The 17,405-nt window shown below is 64.3% G+C and overlaps 1 protein-coding gene across 1 annotated transcript; it reads left to right on the top strand.

Annotated features, from left to right (window-relative positions):
• The first annotated feature begins 8,122 nt into the window (after positions 1-8,122).
• Positions 8,123-16,241, top strand: CRYBG2 (crystallin beta-gamma domain containing 2). The gene is made up of 19 exons (XM_064634867.1): positions 8,123-10,225; positions 10,734-10,781; positions 10,865-10,983; positions 11,263-11,419; positions 11,495-11,634; positions 11,714-11,840; positions 12,142-12,177; positions 12,255-12,382; positions 12,560-12,686; positions 12,969-13,111; positions 13,193-13,319; positions 13,438-13,470; positions 13,587-13,699; positions 13,864-13,993; positions 14,184-14,323; positions 14,416-14,539; positions 15,024-15,182; positions 15,562-15,721; positions 15,843-16,241. Exons 1-19 carry the CDS (start codon positions 8,234-8,236, stop codon positions 15,929-15,931), a joined length of 4,092 nt encoding a protein of 1,363 aa, XP_064490937.1. The 5' UTR covers positions 8,123-8,233; the 3' UTR covers positions 15,932-16,241.
• Positions 16,242-17,405: the final 1,164 nt, after the last annotated feature.

Here is a 17,405-nt window from a genome sequence, read left to right as displayed (position 1 = left end):
GGGTCCCCCCGCACCGGGCTGAGCCCACGGTGCCCCCTCCTCCAGGGGGGAGTGTGGCTGGGGAGAGGGGGGGTGTTTGCGCCCACCGCGGCCGCCCCACGCGGGACTCGCCACGCGTGGTGTCATCGCGCGGGGTAGGGGGGGTGGTCACTGTGCGGTCACTGGGCACGGCGGGGACCGCGGTGGTGTCACCTGGGGGGGGGGACCCCCGCGCCGAGCGGGTGTTGTCGGTAAAATCCCGCGTGGGGAATCCCCGCGCGAAGGCTCCGCAGCCCGCGGGGCCGCCGGCGCTGGCCGTGGTGCTGAACCGGGAGACCCTGTCCAGGGTCCTGGCGGCGGCCTTCCTCCTCCTCCTGCCCCTGTCCTTCCTTCCTCCTCCTCCTCCTCTCGCCCTGCACACTCGGGGGCTCCGGGTTGCCCCTTTCCCGCAGAGCCGAGCTGGACTCCCACCCGCAGGTCTGGCGAGACAGCAAAGGAGGAGGAGGAGGAGGAAGAGGAGGAGGCACTGGACTAAGACGCTTTTTCTCTTTGGGGATTTTTCCAGCCGGTCAGGGCTCTGCCAGCTCCCGCAGCAGAGGTGAATCAGCATCCCACGGGACACAGGTGGAGTGGGGGGTGCCGTGACCCACCCACCCGTGACGCTCACAGGTGCCATCTCATTTTACACCGATTTTAGCAGGGATAGACTGGGCTGGGGAGGAGATTCCACTGTTCTTATTCTTAACATCAGTCTTCAATTGAGCCCTCAAAGCCAACAAGCAGCCTGTCGTCTGCATCAGCAGGAGAAGAGTCTGGCCAGTGCTTCCTTTGGGATTCCCGCTCCTTCCCCCCAACCAGGTTCCGGCAGCCTGCAGAGCTCCCTGCCTGGGACAGGGCTGGTGGAGGGGACAAGGCTGGTGACAGTCTTGGCATGAGGGAAACCACGATGCCTGTCCACACTTTCTCACATTTGCATTCCCCCTCTACCTGCCAGCACCCTCAGCTGTCCCTGGTGGGGATCCGGGATCGTGGTCCTTCCCAGTGTCTGCAGAGCCAGGATGCATCTGGCCCCCTCTCCTGGCAGCAAGGGCCGGGTCTACAGGCCGTGTTTATTCTTATTTTCTTCTCATTTGTAGGATAACTGGGACAAGAGAGAAAAAAATAACCCAAGATCCACCAGAGGCCCCTCCATGTGGCTCCATCCTTCTCAGCTCATCCCTCCTTCAATCCCAGCTCCTTCCCCACTTTCCCCTTTTCGCCTGGGGTTTGGGGAAGGTACATCCAGTTTCCTACATGTTTCACTCTTGTGCAGAGGTGTGAGGGTACGGGGGAAGGACGTGGTGAGGAATGAGCCCTTGCTTTCTCCAAAACCAATCCCTCAGAAAATAATCCACTGCCCTGCACCAGCTTCCCCCTCCAGCCCCTTCCTGGTGGATCAGCAGCCCCAGAGGCATTTTCCTGTAACTATTTAATTACAGCAGTTGCAGCAGCAACTTCCTCAGCTTCCCTCAATTTCTGCCCATCCTCAGTGACTTTCCACCCGTGTGACACAGCCACATCCCCGATCGTGGCACTTCCAGGCAGCGTCCCTTTACATCCCAACCTCATCTCCCCCAGTGCCGGTGACACATCCCTGCGTCATATTTCTGTGTGTGGTGTATTTGTTTTGGGGGCCTGTTGAATGGCAAATGCGAAAGGGAAGGGGACTCCTTCCTGTTCTTTCAGAGCCGGTCGCTGTGCCCTGCTCGGCTTCAAGGGAATAGCCGGCAAAGCGGCCGCTTTCACAAATAATGGCTTCATTAGATTGAAAGAAGTGGACAGTGACCTCACTGAAATGGACTTTCTGACCCCTGCTGACCTCTGGCCCCGGCTCTGACAGCCTGTAAATCTTCCCCCTCGGCACGGCCGGGGCGAGGGCAGCGCTCTGTGGAGCCCAGTGCTGGTGGTGCTGCCCATGGTCCGGCACCACGGAGCTGCCCGGGGGCTGCCCGGCTCCATCCAGCCCTGAGCCCGGCAGGATGAGGCCCCAGGGATGTGCAAAGCCCCAGCACGTGGGTCACAGCTTTGGCAGAGATGGGGATTGGTGTCCTCATGGTGCTGCAAACCCCACCAGGTGTCCTGGGGGGCTGAAGGGCCATGGAAAATGATGTTATGGGGCCGAGGCTCCAGCGCCATCTCCCAGCACAGTCACTGTCACCACTTGCCCATTGGGAAGACCCCAACCAGCTGAAAAGCCTCCGAGCCCCTGCCAGGGAAAACTGATCCCTCTCCCTGCCCATCCCACAGGCACAGCCTTCCTGGCTGCACAGAGACACACAGACCTGCTCTAACCCCCTCTGAGCCCAACTCCACCTCCCTCCCGTGGGCACAGACTCTTCCTCACAGCCCCCAGTGCCTCCTTCCCCACCCACCCTGGTGACGACCACCCAGCCCTGCCATCCCATCTGCTGGTGGGAAAACTGAGGCACGAGGGGGGATCTATGACCAGTGAGTGCCTGTACAATGGGAACCCATGCCAAGCACTCCACCCCACCATGGCACGGCCCCAGTGCTGGCAGAGAGCCCCTCTCATCCCCGTGCCACCCACCTCCCTCCTCCCCATCCTTCCACGCTCGCTGCTGACCTTTGGCTACAAAGCAATCAATAATGGAGGCCACGGTGCTGCTCCTTCCCCTCAGTGGCCCCCTGTGCTCCCCTGCTCTCCCTGTGCCTCTAACAAGCCCGGCTGGGACTGAGGGATGCTCTGACACCTCCCAGCACTGGGATCACAGGGATGGGGCACACTGACACAAGTGTGTTCCCAAGGATGCTCTAACCAGGCACCACCTTTCCCACACCTCAGAAATACTCCCCTGGGGCTCCTTTCTGGCTGCAGGGGGTCGGTGGGTGCCCCACAGCTCTGGGTTTGGGGCACTGGGCTCCCCACAGTTGGGATGGAACATCCTGCTGCCATCCCAAATGGGACTCATCAGGGCACTAAGCCTGGCAATGGAAGGGTGAGGAGTGTGCCTGAGGGGTGCCCTGTGGGGTGCTGCCTGGTGCCAGGCTTCCCCCAGCTTCCTGCCTTTCCATAGGAAAAAGGTGGGTAGGGACAATCCTGTCCCCTGGCCTGGAGCGATGGGTCGTGCCCAAATTCGGCAGCTCCCTTCTGTAAAAGCCCTCGGGCAGCAGCTGATTGATCGGCTGCAGAGCGGGGATTGATCAGGATTTCAGCCCATACATATTCCTGCTCCCTGATAAAGGGGAATCGATAGCTGAAAGATATTCCCCCAAGGCAGCAGATCCCCACAGACCAGGGCTTGCAAGCCTCCCCTCGCCCCCTCAGTCCCCCCACCCCAGTTCAAACCTTGCTCCCCCCGACAGCAAACCAGGCAGTGGGGGAGAAAATTGCTGTGAGGGATCTGGGGAGGGGGAGGCACAGCAGGAGCCTCTGCTCCCTGTTTGGTTCTTACCTCCCAAAACACTGGCCTGTCCTGCATCTTCCTCCTCTCACCACTGGTTTTCCTCCTTCTTGGGGTGCTTGGGGCACATCAAGCAAACCAAGCACCCCCCAAAGCCCAGTGCAGCCGAGCTGGCTGGTACATCCACAGTCATCACCTCTAAAGACCAGCACGGCCCTGGCTCAGCCCCTCCTCAGAGCTGGAAACTCGTTGCAGGTGTGGCCACAGCTGCACCTTTGGGGTGCTTGTCCCCTGGGAATGGGGTACAGGCACCCACGTTCACCCGGGGGAGGGGGCTCTGCCTGCAGGTGACACAGCCTGTGGGGGTTTCCTTTTCCTCCTCCTCCTCCTTCTCCTCCTTCCCCTTCTCCCTCCCACTGCCACCTTCTCATTTCCCCCTGTCTGGAGGGAGGGTGACAGCAGAACCCCCCTGCAGCCCCCGGGTGCTCTGGGGCTCCCCCTGGCCCTGTTTTCCCCGCTCCGGGCGTTGCGGCTGAGCCCGTCCCCCGCCCCGCTCAGCGTGCCCCGGACCGTGTCCCTCCCTTTGCACACAGTGACTCAAAGCCCAGGCTCGCCCCAGTGTCCCTCCAGTTGCCCCAGTGCCTGGGGAACTGGTTTGCTGCGGGGAGGACCCTCCCCAGCGCTGACTAAACCCTCCCCGGTGGTGCAAAGGGACGTGGAAGGGAGATCCCGCTCCCCGCAGCCAGCTGGCTCGGCTGGTTTGGCACGTACACATGCTTACACACGCTTATACATGCTAAATACACATATGCACACACAGTAACAAACACGCTAACACACCGCAGCCCGTCCTGGGGCCGCCGGGACCCCCCCTTGCTGCTCCTCACGGGATCCCACACGGAGGGATGCAGGGGTCTGATCCTGCTCATGTGCTGGAGCCACGAGGATGGGCAGCCAGTCCCCTCACGGGTGCTCAGCCACTCCTGGGGTCCCCACGAAGGGCACTGGAGGGGGCCCAGGGCTCTGCCAAAACCCGGCGGAGCGAGGTCGGCTCCGCCTCAGTTTCCCCAGCACGTGAGCGGTGGCACCCGGAGCTGGGTGGCCCCGGGCGACCCAACCGGAGCTGAACTATGGCCACCTGCGCCGGGCTGGCGGTGGCCAGGGAGGCTCTTGGGCTGGGCCGGCAGCCGGGAGTGGTGGCCCCGGGGTGAGGCTGGCACCGCAGCGGGCTCCCGCGGGGCTGGGGAGGAGAGGGAGGGCAGGGAGAGGATGCAGGGCGGGTGTCGGCTCTGCTGCGCTCCGAGCCCTGCCGGGACAGGGCTCTGCGCCCCGGGGTCAGGTCTCCTGTGGTGGCCCAGGGCTACTGTGACCTCCGTGCCACCCTCAAGCCAGTGTGTGAAGTCCCTCAAGAGCCCCAGCTCCCTGAGACCTGGGAGACCTCCCCGCATTAGGAGCCTCCCAGGAACGTCCTGCGGTGCTGGGGGCTCCACGTGGGACCCCCACGATTAATCCGGGTGCAATCACAGCCCTGAGGAGCCCCAGCCCCTCACCACACTGTGTTGGGACCCTGCCAGCCCCACGGCCCGAGCGATGGTGGGGCCACCGTGATGGCTGGAGATGCAGTGACAAAGCTGGTCACTGAGGTCCCCTCTGAGGGACCATCGCCCTCGCCGAAGTGGGTGGCGGGACAGAGGTCCGGGGGGCCCAGAGCCACCCAGGCTGGCTGTGCTCCCTCCCGGCGCTGCTGAGTCGGAGGAAACAGGGGAGCTGGGTGCTGGGAACCAGCCTGACCGGCTCCCCGGCTGTCAGCACCTGAGGAATGCCAAACCTCCGCTGCGCCAGGGCTGGGTGCTCAGGGCTGGGTGCTCAGGGTGACTCTGCCGGTCCGCCCAGCTGTGGGGTGTGCAGGGAGCAGCACCCGATCCCGCTCGGCACGGCACGGCACGGCACAGCACCCCGCTTGCCACGGCGGGACCCTCGGCCGGCAGGTACAGGGGGCTGCGGGGTGGGGGGCCCCCGGGCAAAGGCGCTGCCTGGGCTGGCCCCATTTGCATGGGTGCCGGCAGGGAGGGGGGTTCCGCGCTTCTCGGAGAGGAGGGCACCGGTTCTCCCGTCCCGCTGCCAACCGCAAGGGCTGCTCCGGTCCTTGGACCTGTGCCCCGGTTTGGCAGGCGCTGGGATGGGTCCCTCCTCCCCTGCCGGGATCAGCACTGGCCGGGGAGGAGGGATGGGGCCGGGAGGTGGGGGCTGAGCCCAGCTCGGCTCCTCTCACCTTTAGTCCCTGACTATGGGGGGCTGCCGGAGTTGTAACCCTGCTCCTGCCACCAAAGTGCGTTCCAGGAGACAACGGAGTGAGTTGGGGCTCCTCCGCCTCTGGTGACCTCACGACCTGGGCTGAGGGGACAGCGGGGCTCCCCTGTCACCTCTGTCCCCCTCCTCCATGTGGCACATGGCTGCCCGTGACACGGCTCAGCTGGGGGAGGCAGGGGCAGCGAGGGGAGACGGTGGTTCCCTGCCCTCCCTGTGAACCTCAGCCCGTGCAGCAGCCACCCAACCCGTATCCCTGATTCTCCTGAAGGCGGCAGGTCCGCTCTCACCCCGCGGTGACAGGGCTCAGCCCAACGTGGCCGGAGGCTCGGCTTAATCCACGGTCACCGGCTCAAAGGCAGCAGCAGCTGCCGCCCTCAGCCCCCCCATCTCTTCTGAATATTAAACGGCACCTCGTGCCTTTGACTTGGGTGCTGGGAGACCTGGGACGGGTGCTGGGAGACCCTTTGGGATGACAGGAGGCAGCAAACGAGCTCAGCAGGTTGGCTTGGCTTGGCCAGGGGGGATTAATTAGCCGTGCCAGGTGCCCCGGTGTGGCAACACCACTGGATCCAGTGTGGCATGTCCGGGCGGGCAGGGATGGCCGGCAGGAGCAGCTGGGAAACCACAGGGTCTTGTCCTTGTGTCCTTCTGCCCTCCTGTCTTCATGTCCCTGTGACCTTGACCCATTACTGCAGTAAGAATTATTTTAGCAGAAAATGGGGTGCTGGGGCAGAGCAGGGCTCTGGGTGACCTCCTTTCCCAGGGCCCGTGGGACATTGAGTGGCCCAGGGTGGCACCAGGTGCAGGGCTGGGATGGGAATGACAGACCTGGAGTTCTTGGGAAAGACAGACCTGGAAATCTTTGGAAATCCAGCTCTAGGTGAGAGGCAGGATGCTGAGTCAGCAGCTCCTGCCTTCCCCCAGCACCCTGGTGCTGCACAGAGACGGTGTCGCTGTCCCGGTGCCATCCTGGGGCCACGGGCATGGCAGATGTTCCTCTCCACTGCCAGTGCACCCAATCCCTCTTCCACTGGTGAATGCCATGACCCTGGGGATCCAGCTGTGGTCCTGGGGATCCAGCTGTGGCTTTACCCACACAGATATGTGGCCCCACCCAGGCTGGTCCCAGCCTCGAGCGGTGCTGGCTGTCCCAGACAAGGTCTCATCACCTTCCGGAAAAATGACACAAACTCTTCCTATCTGTACTGGAAAGACCTGCCAGGCCGGGGAGAGCAGGATTTGGAGGGCGCGTGGCGGGCTGGCAGAAGGGGCAGGCAGCTGCCTGCACCCGGCACTTCCCTGCCTGCTCCCAGCCCCACAATCCCCTTAGGGACTGGGAAAGCCCAACCTGCCACCATTGGATGGATCCCATCCAGCTGGTGCAGGATAAGGCCCTCTCCAGAGGTGTCTCCCACAGCCCTGGAGCTGTGCAGGGAGGTGCCCCCATTCCCAGATGGGGACCTCAATTGCAACCTGTCCTTGGGCTGACCCCAAAGCCTCATCCCTGCCACTGTCCCTGTAGCTGGGTGGTGACACCAAACAGCTCCTAATTGGGAGATGCTGGGATGTGGATGCACTTCCAGCTCCCTCCCCAGCACCTGCTGTGTCAGCTGCTTCCCAATCCCAAACCCAGCAATAAAACCCTTCTGGGTCAGGGACGCAGCCACAGCGAAGCCTCCACCAGCATCCTCCTGAGCTGAGGTGGCACAGGTGTCCCTGTCCCCTGCCCTGCACCCCAGGGACCACAGCAATGCCCACCCTGCAGCACCCACACCAGGGCATGGAGCTGGGTGCCGGGAACCAGCCTGGATCAGTGGGTAAGGGCTGGGTGGTCATCCCAGCTCGTTTCCTCGTGCCGATGGGGCTGCTGATGGAGCCATCTCGCCTTGGCCACAGCCACAGGGAAAGGCCAAGGGATGATGCTGCTCAGGTCCCCACCTCTGCCTGAGAATCCTGCGGCTGCCCCATCCCTGCTCTCGATCCCAGCCAGGCCCTTTGCCCCACGGAGCGGCTTCCCTGTTGTTTTTTGGGCTTGTTTGTTTGCTGCACTTGCTGACTCGGCGCAGCCCTGCTGCCCGCCTGACTCATCCCTCAGCTTGGGGCACGGCACAGCTCGGGGCATGGCCCGGCCCGGCCGCATCCTGCACACTCACCTGCGCCGTGCTGGGCTCTGCCAGAGCCCACCGTGACGCAGAGCAGAGCTCCCACCATCCCTCCTGGACACAGCAGCGTTGGCACGGGCAGGCAGAGGGACCCACGGTGCCCTGCACATGCCAGGATGGGTGACCTGAGCACCCCAAGATGCCCCAAATGTGCTCACGGGACCCCCCCCAACGTGTCCTAAAGGATCAGAGGGAGGTCTATGGGGTTCGAGGGTCTGGTTTGGGGTCCAGGCTGGTCCCCGCGGGGTGGTTCTGCTCAGCTCTCCCAGGGTCTCCTTCTGTCCCTGCAGCTCCAGCAGCCCCGGCGTGGCAGCCGCGGGGGCTGAGCCCGGCAGTGCGGGGTGTTACAGGGCCACGGCATTCCCTCTCCAGCCCCCCCGCATGGATCCACCGTTCCGGCACACCAAGGGCAGGGGCTTCGTCTCCAGCGCGGAGCTGAGCATGAAGCAGGCGGCCGGTGCTCCGGGGCCAGAGGGCAGGTCCCGCTTCCAGAAGGTCTCGCTGGTGTCGCGGCGGCTGGAGAGCACAGGGAGCTCCCGGGGCCGGGAGGGGAGTCCCTCCCGCGTGTCCCTCCTGCTGCAGGCCTGGGAGAGGGAGATCGTGGAGAAGACGGGGTCCACCCCCGCCACCGTGACCCACCGGGAACACTCGTCCTCTGTCAACCTCCTCAAGGACTTCACCGCGCACGGCCCCATCTTCTCCCAAGTGTATTCCCCGGCGCAGAAGCCCCGGCGGCAGGACGAGAGGGGGAAGGCGGGGGCTGGCGGTGATGTCACCCCCTCTGCGGTGGGGTCCCCCCGCGAGGTGCCCGTGCACAGGGAGAGCTACGTGCACGGCACCCTCCTGCCCACCCGCCCCACGGGGGGACCCGCGGGGGGACCCGGGGACGGTCCCGGTGTCCCGTGCGCGGCCAAGCCCGGCTGCGCCCCCGCCCTGCCCAGGGCCAGGCAGGTCACGGTGCTGCGGACGGGCAGGGACACAGCGGGGGCTGAGCCACGGGAAGCCCCAAATGGGACACACGACGCTGACGGTGCCACGACGGCCCCGCCACAGCGGGAGAGCCCCGGGCAGGACGGCAGTGGCTCCGCTGGGGCTGCAGAGGGCGGCGAGAGCTCGCCGGGCACCGCAGAGGCCACCGGGCTGCCGGCTGAGGTATGCCCTGGGGAGAAAGACTCGCCGCAAGCCGAAGCCACGCCGGTGAACGCAACCCCGGGAGACGGCGACAGGCCTGGGGACCCACAAACCAGTATAACCAGCTCCCCGCAGTGTCCCTCGGCTGACGCCGGTGGCCAGGCTGATCCGGCTGGTGCAAGAGAGGGAAGCGTGGCAGACGTGGATGGCACCATTCCAGCCACGCCACCGAGGACAGAGAGCCCCCCGGGAGCTGACTGCGACCCTAAAAGCCCCTCCTCGGAGGTGAGCGATGGTCCAGAGCCTTCATCCCAAACACCAGCACCAACAAAGGCTGAGACTGAGCTGGATGGGGATGACACGATGCGAGACCCCCAGAGCACAGCCCAAGAGCCTGAGAACACCCCAGAGCCCCCCACCGAGCCCCCAGCCCCTGATCCCTCAGCTGAGAGCCCCCCGGACGTGACCGAGGAGGACCCCGAGCTGCTGGTGGACATGGAGATCTTCGTGGACACGCTCCGCAACATGGAGCCCTCGGAGATGAGGAAGTCCCCCAAGGCCCCCCGGCAGCCCCGGCCGTCGGCGCTGGGCCGCTGTGCAGCTCTGCCCCCCATCCACGAGGACCGTGTGGACCCCCGAGCCCCCGTGTCCCTGCCCCAGGCCCTGCGGGAGCTGCTGGCGCGGGGCCCGGCGGGGCGGCCGGAGGAGACCCCCAAGGAAGAGGAGGAGATTGAGAACCCCTACCTGACCCCCGAGGAGCGGGCACCGGCCAGGACCCTCCACGGGCTGCCCAGGGACAGGGTGGCTGGCGATGGCTGGGTGGAGGGGGGCTCCTTCCTGGGGATGCTGGGAGGGGTGGGAGCAGATGAAAAAGCCAAACTGATGTCTGGGGGCTCGGCTGAGCAGAGCGTGCTCTTCCGAGGGAATGTCCTCAAGGGCATGGCGCTGCTCTCCCACTTTTTGGAGCACCGGGCAGCTGGAGCTGATGAGGGCAAGCCCTACTCACGCCTGGACAACAGTGTGCTCTACAGCCGCTTCGTGTCCCCCAGCACCGCCCTGCTCGAGCTGCCTGACAGGGACGGGGCCACGGGCTCGTCCGCACTTGGGGACCACAATGGGCTGGGCCCTGGTGGCCACTCCAGCCCTGAGATGGCCATGCTGGAAGCCCTGAGTTCTGGCTCCATCCCTCCTGTCACTGAAGAGCCAGAGAGCACCATGGCCCTGTGTCCCGACGATGTCCTGGTGAGAGAATCCCACAACACAGTGCCCGGGGGGGATGCTCTGCCCTCCTGGGCACATGGGGAAGGTCATGGGGGCTGAACCCTGGAGCATCCTTCCCTGCTCCCAACATATGGCTTCCCATCAGAGAGGCCATGGGTACTGAGTGCTGGGATGGGTGATGGGAAGGGTGGTGGGAGGATTCCGGGATGGGTGATGGGAGGATTAGCAGATGGGTGAAGGGAGGATACCATCATGGATAACAGGAGGCTATGAGGTCAAGCAATGGGAGGGTGCCACCATGGCTGCTGGGAGGGTCCCGGGAGGGTGACAGGAGGGTCCAGGGCAGGCAGGAGGCTGATCCCAAGCAGTGCAGGAATGCTCGAGGTGTGGCTGCTCGGGGCGGTGGGAGGGTTTGGCAGACGCCAGACGCGAGGCTGCGGCTCCGGCTTCCTCGGGCTGCAGGGAGATGGCTGGTGCAGCCCATGTCCCTCCACGCTCCTCACATGCCTGTCCCCTGGGGTCTTCACAGCAGGAGGACAAGGAGGGCTTTGAGAAGATCAACACAAGACCTGGCAAGGTACAGGGAGGGCGGTGGGGCCGGGTTGGGTTGGCTGAATGGGGCATGGCATGGCACTTCTCCTCTGTGTCACCCCTTCCCAGATCATCCTCTACTCCGACGCCGGCTTTGCGGGACAGAAACGGGAGATCTGGGGCGACATCCCCGACGCCACATCCTGGGAGCTCTCGCACACCATCTCCATCCGTGTCATCCGAGGCGGGTAGGGGACAGCAGCAGGGCGAGGACACGCCGAGAGGACACAGAGGGAGGGCTGGGCTGGGACTTGTGCGCTCCCTGTGCCGGGGATGTCGGCCAGGTCCCAGCCTGGGGTTCAGGAGTGACCGTCCTGCCGGTGCTAATTACCGCGGCTGCGATCCAGCACCGCGGCGGTGGCAGGACGTCCCCACCCACACTCTGCCCCGAGGCTCCCTCCCGGTGGCCACAGGGCTGTGGGTAAAGCAGGGTTCTCCCCCCCTCTCCGCTCCCACCCCGCTCCCAGGTGGGTGATGTACGAGAAGCCGCGGTTCCACGGGCGCAAGTGCGTGTTGGCCGAGGGGGACGTGGAGATCGACAACCCCTGGACGGCCTACGGGGAGAACGGGCAGCCCCGGGGCAGCCGCCCCTTCCGCATCGGCTCCTTCAAGAGGGTGGTGAGGGTGAGTGCAGGGATCTCCCCCCAAGAGCCTCCGAGCAAGGGATGCTGGGCCCCCGTAACACCCCTCTGCCCCCAGGACTACCGCACCCCCGAGATCAGCCTGTTCGCGGAGGAGAACGGCGAAGGCGCCCGGCTGAAGTTCACTGACTCGGCCGAGGACACCCGCACGCGGGGGCAGGCGCTTGCTGCCGCCTCCATCATCGTCCACTCGGGGCTGTGAGTGGCTCTGTGGGGCTGGGTGGGTGCCGGGTGGGTGCTGGGTGAGCGGGTGTGATGCCTTCCCCCTCTTCTCCAGGTGGCTGGTTTACTCCAAGCCGTTCTTCGACGATGACCCCTACGTTTTGGAGCCGGGCGGGTACCCCAATTTAAAGGCTTGGGGAGCAAAGGACCCATCCATCTGCTCCATGCACCCCATCAGGCTGGTGAGTGTTGGTTGCTGGCCCGTGGTTCTTTGGGTGCCAGGGATGTATCCAGCCCTGGGCATGACAGGTGAGAGCATGTCCCGGCAATCCCCAGTTCACATCAGTGAGAGCTCAGTGAGGAAAATGTGCCAAGTGTGGCTCTAGAAAGAGCTCCTGAGGGTTAGGGGTGAAGGAAAGTTCCAAAAGAGCTTCTTCAATGAAAATGACCCAAAAACCAGCTCAGGCTTTAATGGGGGAAAGCACATGTCCCTGCAATGTCCCCTCCTGCCACTGCAGCCTCACGGGCTCCTTCTCCTTCCAGGGCTGCCCTGTTGTGGAGAGACCCGGAGAGCCACAGGTGAGTGCTGGGCCAGTGCCTGGGGAGACAAGGGCTGGGACATCCATGGGACCATTCTCACACCACTGTGTCCCCAGGTGCTGATCTATGAGTCTGCGGGGTTCCAGGGCCGCAGCTTCACCATCAGCCGAGACATCTACGACCTGAAGCACCTTCCCGAGCCAGGGCTGCCCACTGTGGGCTCCCTGCGTGTCCTGGGTGGCTGGTGAGTGGCACGGGGGGAGCAGGGCTGGCAGCCTGGCTGGAGCAGGCTGGGAAGGTGATGGCCACCCCTGGAAAAGGGCTTGGAGGAGCTGCCCAGGGCTGTGGGATGGCTGTGAGTCACTTGGGAGAGTTGGAAATCCTCTGGAAACCTCACTGCTTGTGTCTGCCTGTGCCACAGCTGGGTTGGCTACGAGAAGGAAGGCTTCCGTGGACACCAGTACCTGCTGGAGGAAGGGGAATACCAGGACTGGAGGCAGTGGGGTGGCTACAGCAAGGAGTTGGTGTCCCTTCGGCTGATACGGACGGTGAGGGCAGGGATGGTGGCATCACTTGGGAATGGACCCAGTGTGGGCAAGGAGAGCCAGGCATCCCCATCCCACCCTCATTTCCCAAAAGGGAGCCTTTCTTACCTGCATCAGGCTGCTGGGCATGGCCTGAGATCCCACAAACTCAGAGGTTTGGGAGCTGCTCCCACCCTCCCTGGGGTCCCTGAGGCCAGGCAGGACCCTGGCTGTGTGTGTGCCTGGCCCACAGCCCCTTCCCCTGACAGACTGAGGGGCTTGGGGGGGGGCTTCTTCTCCCTGTAGGACTTCTCTGACCCGGCACTGGTCCTCTTTGAGGCCATGGACTTCGAGGAGGGCCCGAGTGTGGAGCTGAGCGAGGCGCTCCCCGACACGCAGCTGGCCGGCTACGGCACCATCACCCAGTCCATCCACGTGCTGAGCGGCGTGTGAGTGCAGGGACGGGGCACAGAGGGGCTGAGGGGACAGGGCAGGGTGGGGACGAGCCAGCACTCACCTTTTCCCGGCAGGTGGGTGGCCTACGGGGGCACCAACTACTCGGGCGAGCAGTACATCCTGGAGAAGGGGGTGTACCGCAACTGCGAGGACTGGGGTGCCACCGACTGCCGCATCGCCTCGGCACAGCCCATCCTGCAGGTGGGAGCACTGGAGTGGGACACCCCCGGCCCCCACGGCACCCCCGCTGCTGCCACGTGCAGGGCTGGTCCGGGGGCCCAGGCTGGACACCCACCAGCCCCGCTCTGTCTGCTTCCAGGTCAGGGAACACAACCTCCATTTCGTCTCCAAGGTCAGGAGCGGCGGATGGGGAGGGGGATGTGCCCCCCCTTGGGGGATGTGGTCCCCTCTGGGGTGGTGGTGATGCTTTGCACCCCCTCAACAAGCCCCTCTGCTCCCCCTTCCCAGATCCTGCTCTTCTCGGAGCCTGACTTCTCGGGGGATCATGTTGCCTTCGAGGAGGACCAGGGAGCTCTGCCTGACGCCTTCATCCCACGCTCCTGCAGAGTCCGTGGGGGCAGGTGGGGTGTCCCAGGGCCTCGCTGCTGCCACTGGGATGGGAACAGGGACATCACCCCAGCCGCTTCCCCAGAGGGTGGGCGGGATGGGAGTGCTGGGGGGTCACAGGAGGGATGGATGCCCACCACAATGGCCGTGTCAGCCTGGGCACACTCTTCCCTGCCAGTTGGATCCTGTTTGACGGGCAGGACTTCGCGGGGGAGCAGCACGTGCTGTCCGAGGGTGAGTACCCCACGCTCAGTGCCATGGGCTGCCTCTGCTCCACCACCATCCACTCCTTGAGGAAGGTTCCACTGGTGAGTAACAGCCCTTCCCTTTTCCCTTCTCCTTTCCCTTCCCCACAGCATAAACCCCCCAGGACCTTTTTCCCCTCCCACAGGCATCCCCTATCCTGGCTCTCCATCCCTGGAGCCCTCCTGCCCCCATGGGGTGCTCACTCTTCCCACCTTCCCCCTTCCCACCCCATCTCTCCCCACCATCCCACAGTTTTTCTCGGAGCCCTCCATCTTCCTGCACGGGCTGGAGTGTTTCGAGGGGAAGGAGATCGAGCTGAACTCTGAAGTGCGGAGTCTCCAGGCGGAGGGTTTCAACAACCACGTGCTGTCCGTGCGCGTCAAAGGCGGGATGTAAGTGAGCCCCCGGCCCCGCTCCCCCAGCACCCAGTGGGTGTCCCCTGCCCCCCTGGGGTGACCTGTCCTGTCCCATCCTGTCCCCACAGCTGGGTGCTGTGCGAGCACGGTGACTTCCGAGGGCGGCAGTGGCTGCTGGACTGCACTGAGATCACCAACTGGCTGACCTACAGTGGGCTGCAGCACGTGGGGTCCCTCTACCCCATCCGCCAGGTGAGTGTCACCTTTGGGAGGGGACAGGGCGCTGGCACATGGCAAGGTGAACCCCAAAACCCGAGGGCAGGCGGCTCACATGGAGCTAAAGAGCTGCCAGCCTGCTCCAGGTGGGCTGGGGCAGCCTGGAGAGCAGCGGCATGGAGCTGACAGCTCTGACACGTGAAAGGTGCCACCAGCCCGGCGCTGCCACCTCAGATGCTTGTCCCCCTCCCTGGGAGTGGCTGCCTTGGTGGTGAAACACTCCCTGTGGGCAACTGCCTTGTAAAATCCATGGCATCTCGGGGTGGTGAGCTGTGCCTGCACCAGCTACGAGGGACAGGTCACGGTCACAGCCATCGCCCTGGGGAGGGGCGAGGATCTCCTGGGGGGAGGACAGTGGAGTCCAGGATCCTCCGTTCCCAAGGCCCCGGCCAGGTGAGGTCCCTGAGGTGCAGACAGCAGGACTTTTTGGGTGCAAAAAGAAAGGTTTCTCTCTTTGCAGAGACGGATCTATTTCCGCATCAGGAGCAGGGAGCTGGAGCTCTACCTCGCCGTCCCTGACGACGTGGAGGACATGAAGGCAGGGCGGGTGGTGGTCTCCAGCCTGAGGGAGCAGAGCAGCTCTGTCTGGTACTACGAGGATGGGCTGATCAAAAACCAGGTCAGGTGTGACAGCCAGAGCCACGGAGGGGACCGGGGGAGCCCCTGGCAGGACTCGCTTTGGGGTACTCCCCACCCCACAGCCATCTTTTAGGGTTTACAGCAGCTTTTCTAATTGTCTGACCTCAACCTTGCCCCCAAAGATGGGGTGATTCTCCTTCCCAAGTCTCTTCTGGAGACATGAAGGTGTCTCTGCCTTCCCTGCAGAGGTTTTGTCATCCTCACCATCCCTACTTCTCACTGAGGGGTTTTCCTGCTCATCCCACATCCCACCCCAGAACCAGCAGCATTTGCAGGGACACCCCTCTGGGCTCTGCTCCTTTTTGCTGGTGGAGGCGATGGAGGGAATGGGCTGACCTGGCCACCACCACCCTTTTTAGGTGGCCCCCAACATGAGCCTGCAGGTCATCGGGCCAGCTGGGAAGGGTGCAAAGGCTGTGCTGTGGTCGGAGACCCGGATGCCACGTCAGACCTGGAGCGTGGATTCTCAGGGACGGATCCACAGCCAGATGTTCGAGGACATGGTCCTCGACGTAAAGGGTGAGGCCTCGGTGCTGGCACAGGGGGTTCTTTCACAGGGATGCCCAAAATGGGGCACCCACCCCTTCACCACCATGAGGAATGTGGTTTGCCCCCCTGAAACCTCCCCCTCGCTCTGCAGGCGGCCGAACCTATGACCGGGACCACGCCATTGTCTGGGACATGGCCGAGGAGAGACCCACGCAGATCTGGGACATAGAGGTGCTATGAGGGGCTGGGCCTGCAGAAGTGCCACAGGACAGGACGGGGACACCCACAGCAGGGCAAGAGGCCTCAGACCCCGTGCACGCCGCACCCCAAACACCCCTCTGCCCCGGCTGCTGGTGTGAAGGACGCCCACCAACCCTCCATCATGGGGGGGAACCACCCTGTCTCCCTCCCGGGAAGCCCTGTGTGTGGTTCATGAAGGACTCCATGGACATGACCAGTGTGGGACCCTCCGGAGAGCGGCAGAGCCCCCTCCCCACCAACACCCCCCCCCAAACTGTATTTATGTACGTGTGTAAGATACAGCCCTTCTCATCTGGGCCAGCTCTGCCTGGGTGGTTGGTGTCTTTCTCCTTGTCCTTGCACTGTCCACAGCCTGGCAGCTGCCTTCCCATCCCAGCACCTTGCCACCCCCAGCCCCGGGCCTAATCCTGCTCCCAGGATGGGATCCCAGTGCCCTCTAGTGCCCGTGGGCAGCTCCGTGGCCACGGGTTTTGAGATGGGAAGCGCTGGCCAAGCTGTGCCCTGGGAGCACTGGAGGCTGTGGTACCCCAAGAGCTCCGACTCAGGGAGAAACCCAGCCTGTGGGTTTAGGGGTGTCCATACTCCAGGGTGAGCTCAGAGCCAGCAGCGTTTGCTGTCTGTGGTGCAGGGCTGGATTATGGCTCATCTTCCATGTCCCTGGGACAGAGGTCTTGTCCACCTGGGTGAGAGCAGGAGCTCCCCAGGGATGTGACTCAGAGCCAGAGGGACAAATCCACAGAACAAGCACCTCTGCCCTCATGGCTGGGGAGAGGACACAGTTGCTGGCATGGGCCAGCTGAGCAGGTCGAGCCCAACTTGGGCTCCCCAGTTTGGGGGGTCACTGCACGGGGACAGCGATTGCTTATCACCCCAGGCTGTCCCGCGGTGACAGACAGGCCCCAGGGGCTGCACATCAGAAGTCTCCACTGGGCTGGTGGCTGCTGCAGCTTTCAGCAACAGCCAGCATCAAGCATCCATCTTTTACGCTGAAACGTGCCCCTAGTTGCCCCGAGATCCGTTTGGGCAGGAGGACAGGCAGCCACACGACCAGCAACCCGCAGGTTCAGGTCAGCCCAGCGGAGCGAACGCTGAAGGAAGCGAAAGCCCGTTATACTGCGGGGCCCCCGACATGCGGCACCTCCTCCCCAACCGAGACCGACAAGGAGAGATGAAGACTTCCCCTTACCCACTATTATATACCCCCCACCGGGCCGCGATTGGCTGACAGCGGGAGTCTGGCAGCCCCGGATTGGTGGGGAGTGCGAGCCCTGCCCTGGGATTGGCCAGGACGCGCCGGGGGGGATGCTCCGCCCGGCCGGCAGGGGGCGCTGTGCCCGCGCCGCGCCCGCTCCGGGGTCGGTCCCAGGGGGACCCTCGGGCTGTCCCGGGAAAGCTCCGGGGGGACCCTCGGGGGACCCTCGGGGGGTCCTGGCCGTGCTCCCCCGGCTCCCCA

Source organism: Pseudopipra pipra, chromosome 24 (genome assembly GCF_036250125.1).
Source record: "Pseudopipra pipra isolate bDixPip1 chromosome 24, bDixPip1.hap1, whole genome shotgun sequence".
Lineage (NCBI taxonomy): Eukaryota > Metazoa > Chordata > Aves > Passeriformes > Pipridae > Pseudopipra > Pseudopipra pipra.
Note: the sequence above shows the minus strand (reverse complement) of the source record. Positions and strands in the feature narration are given on the sequence as shown.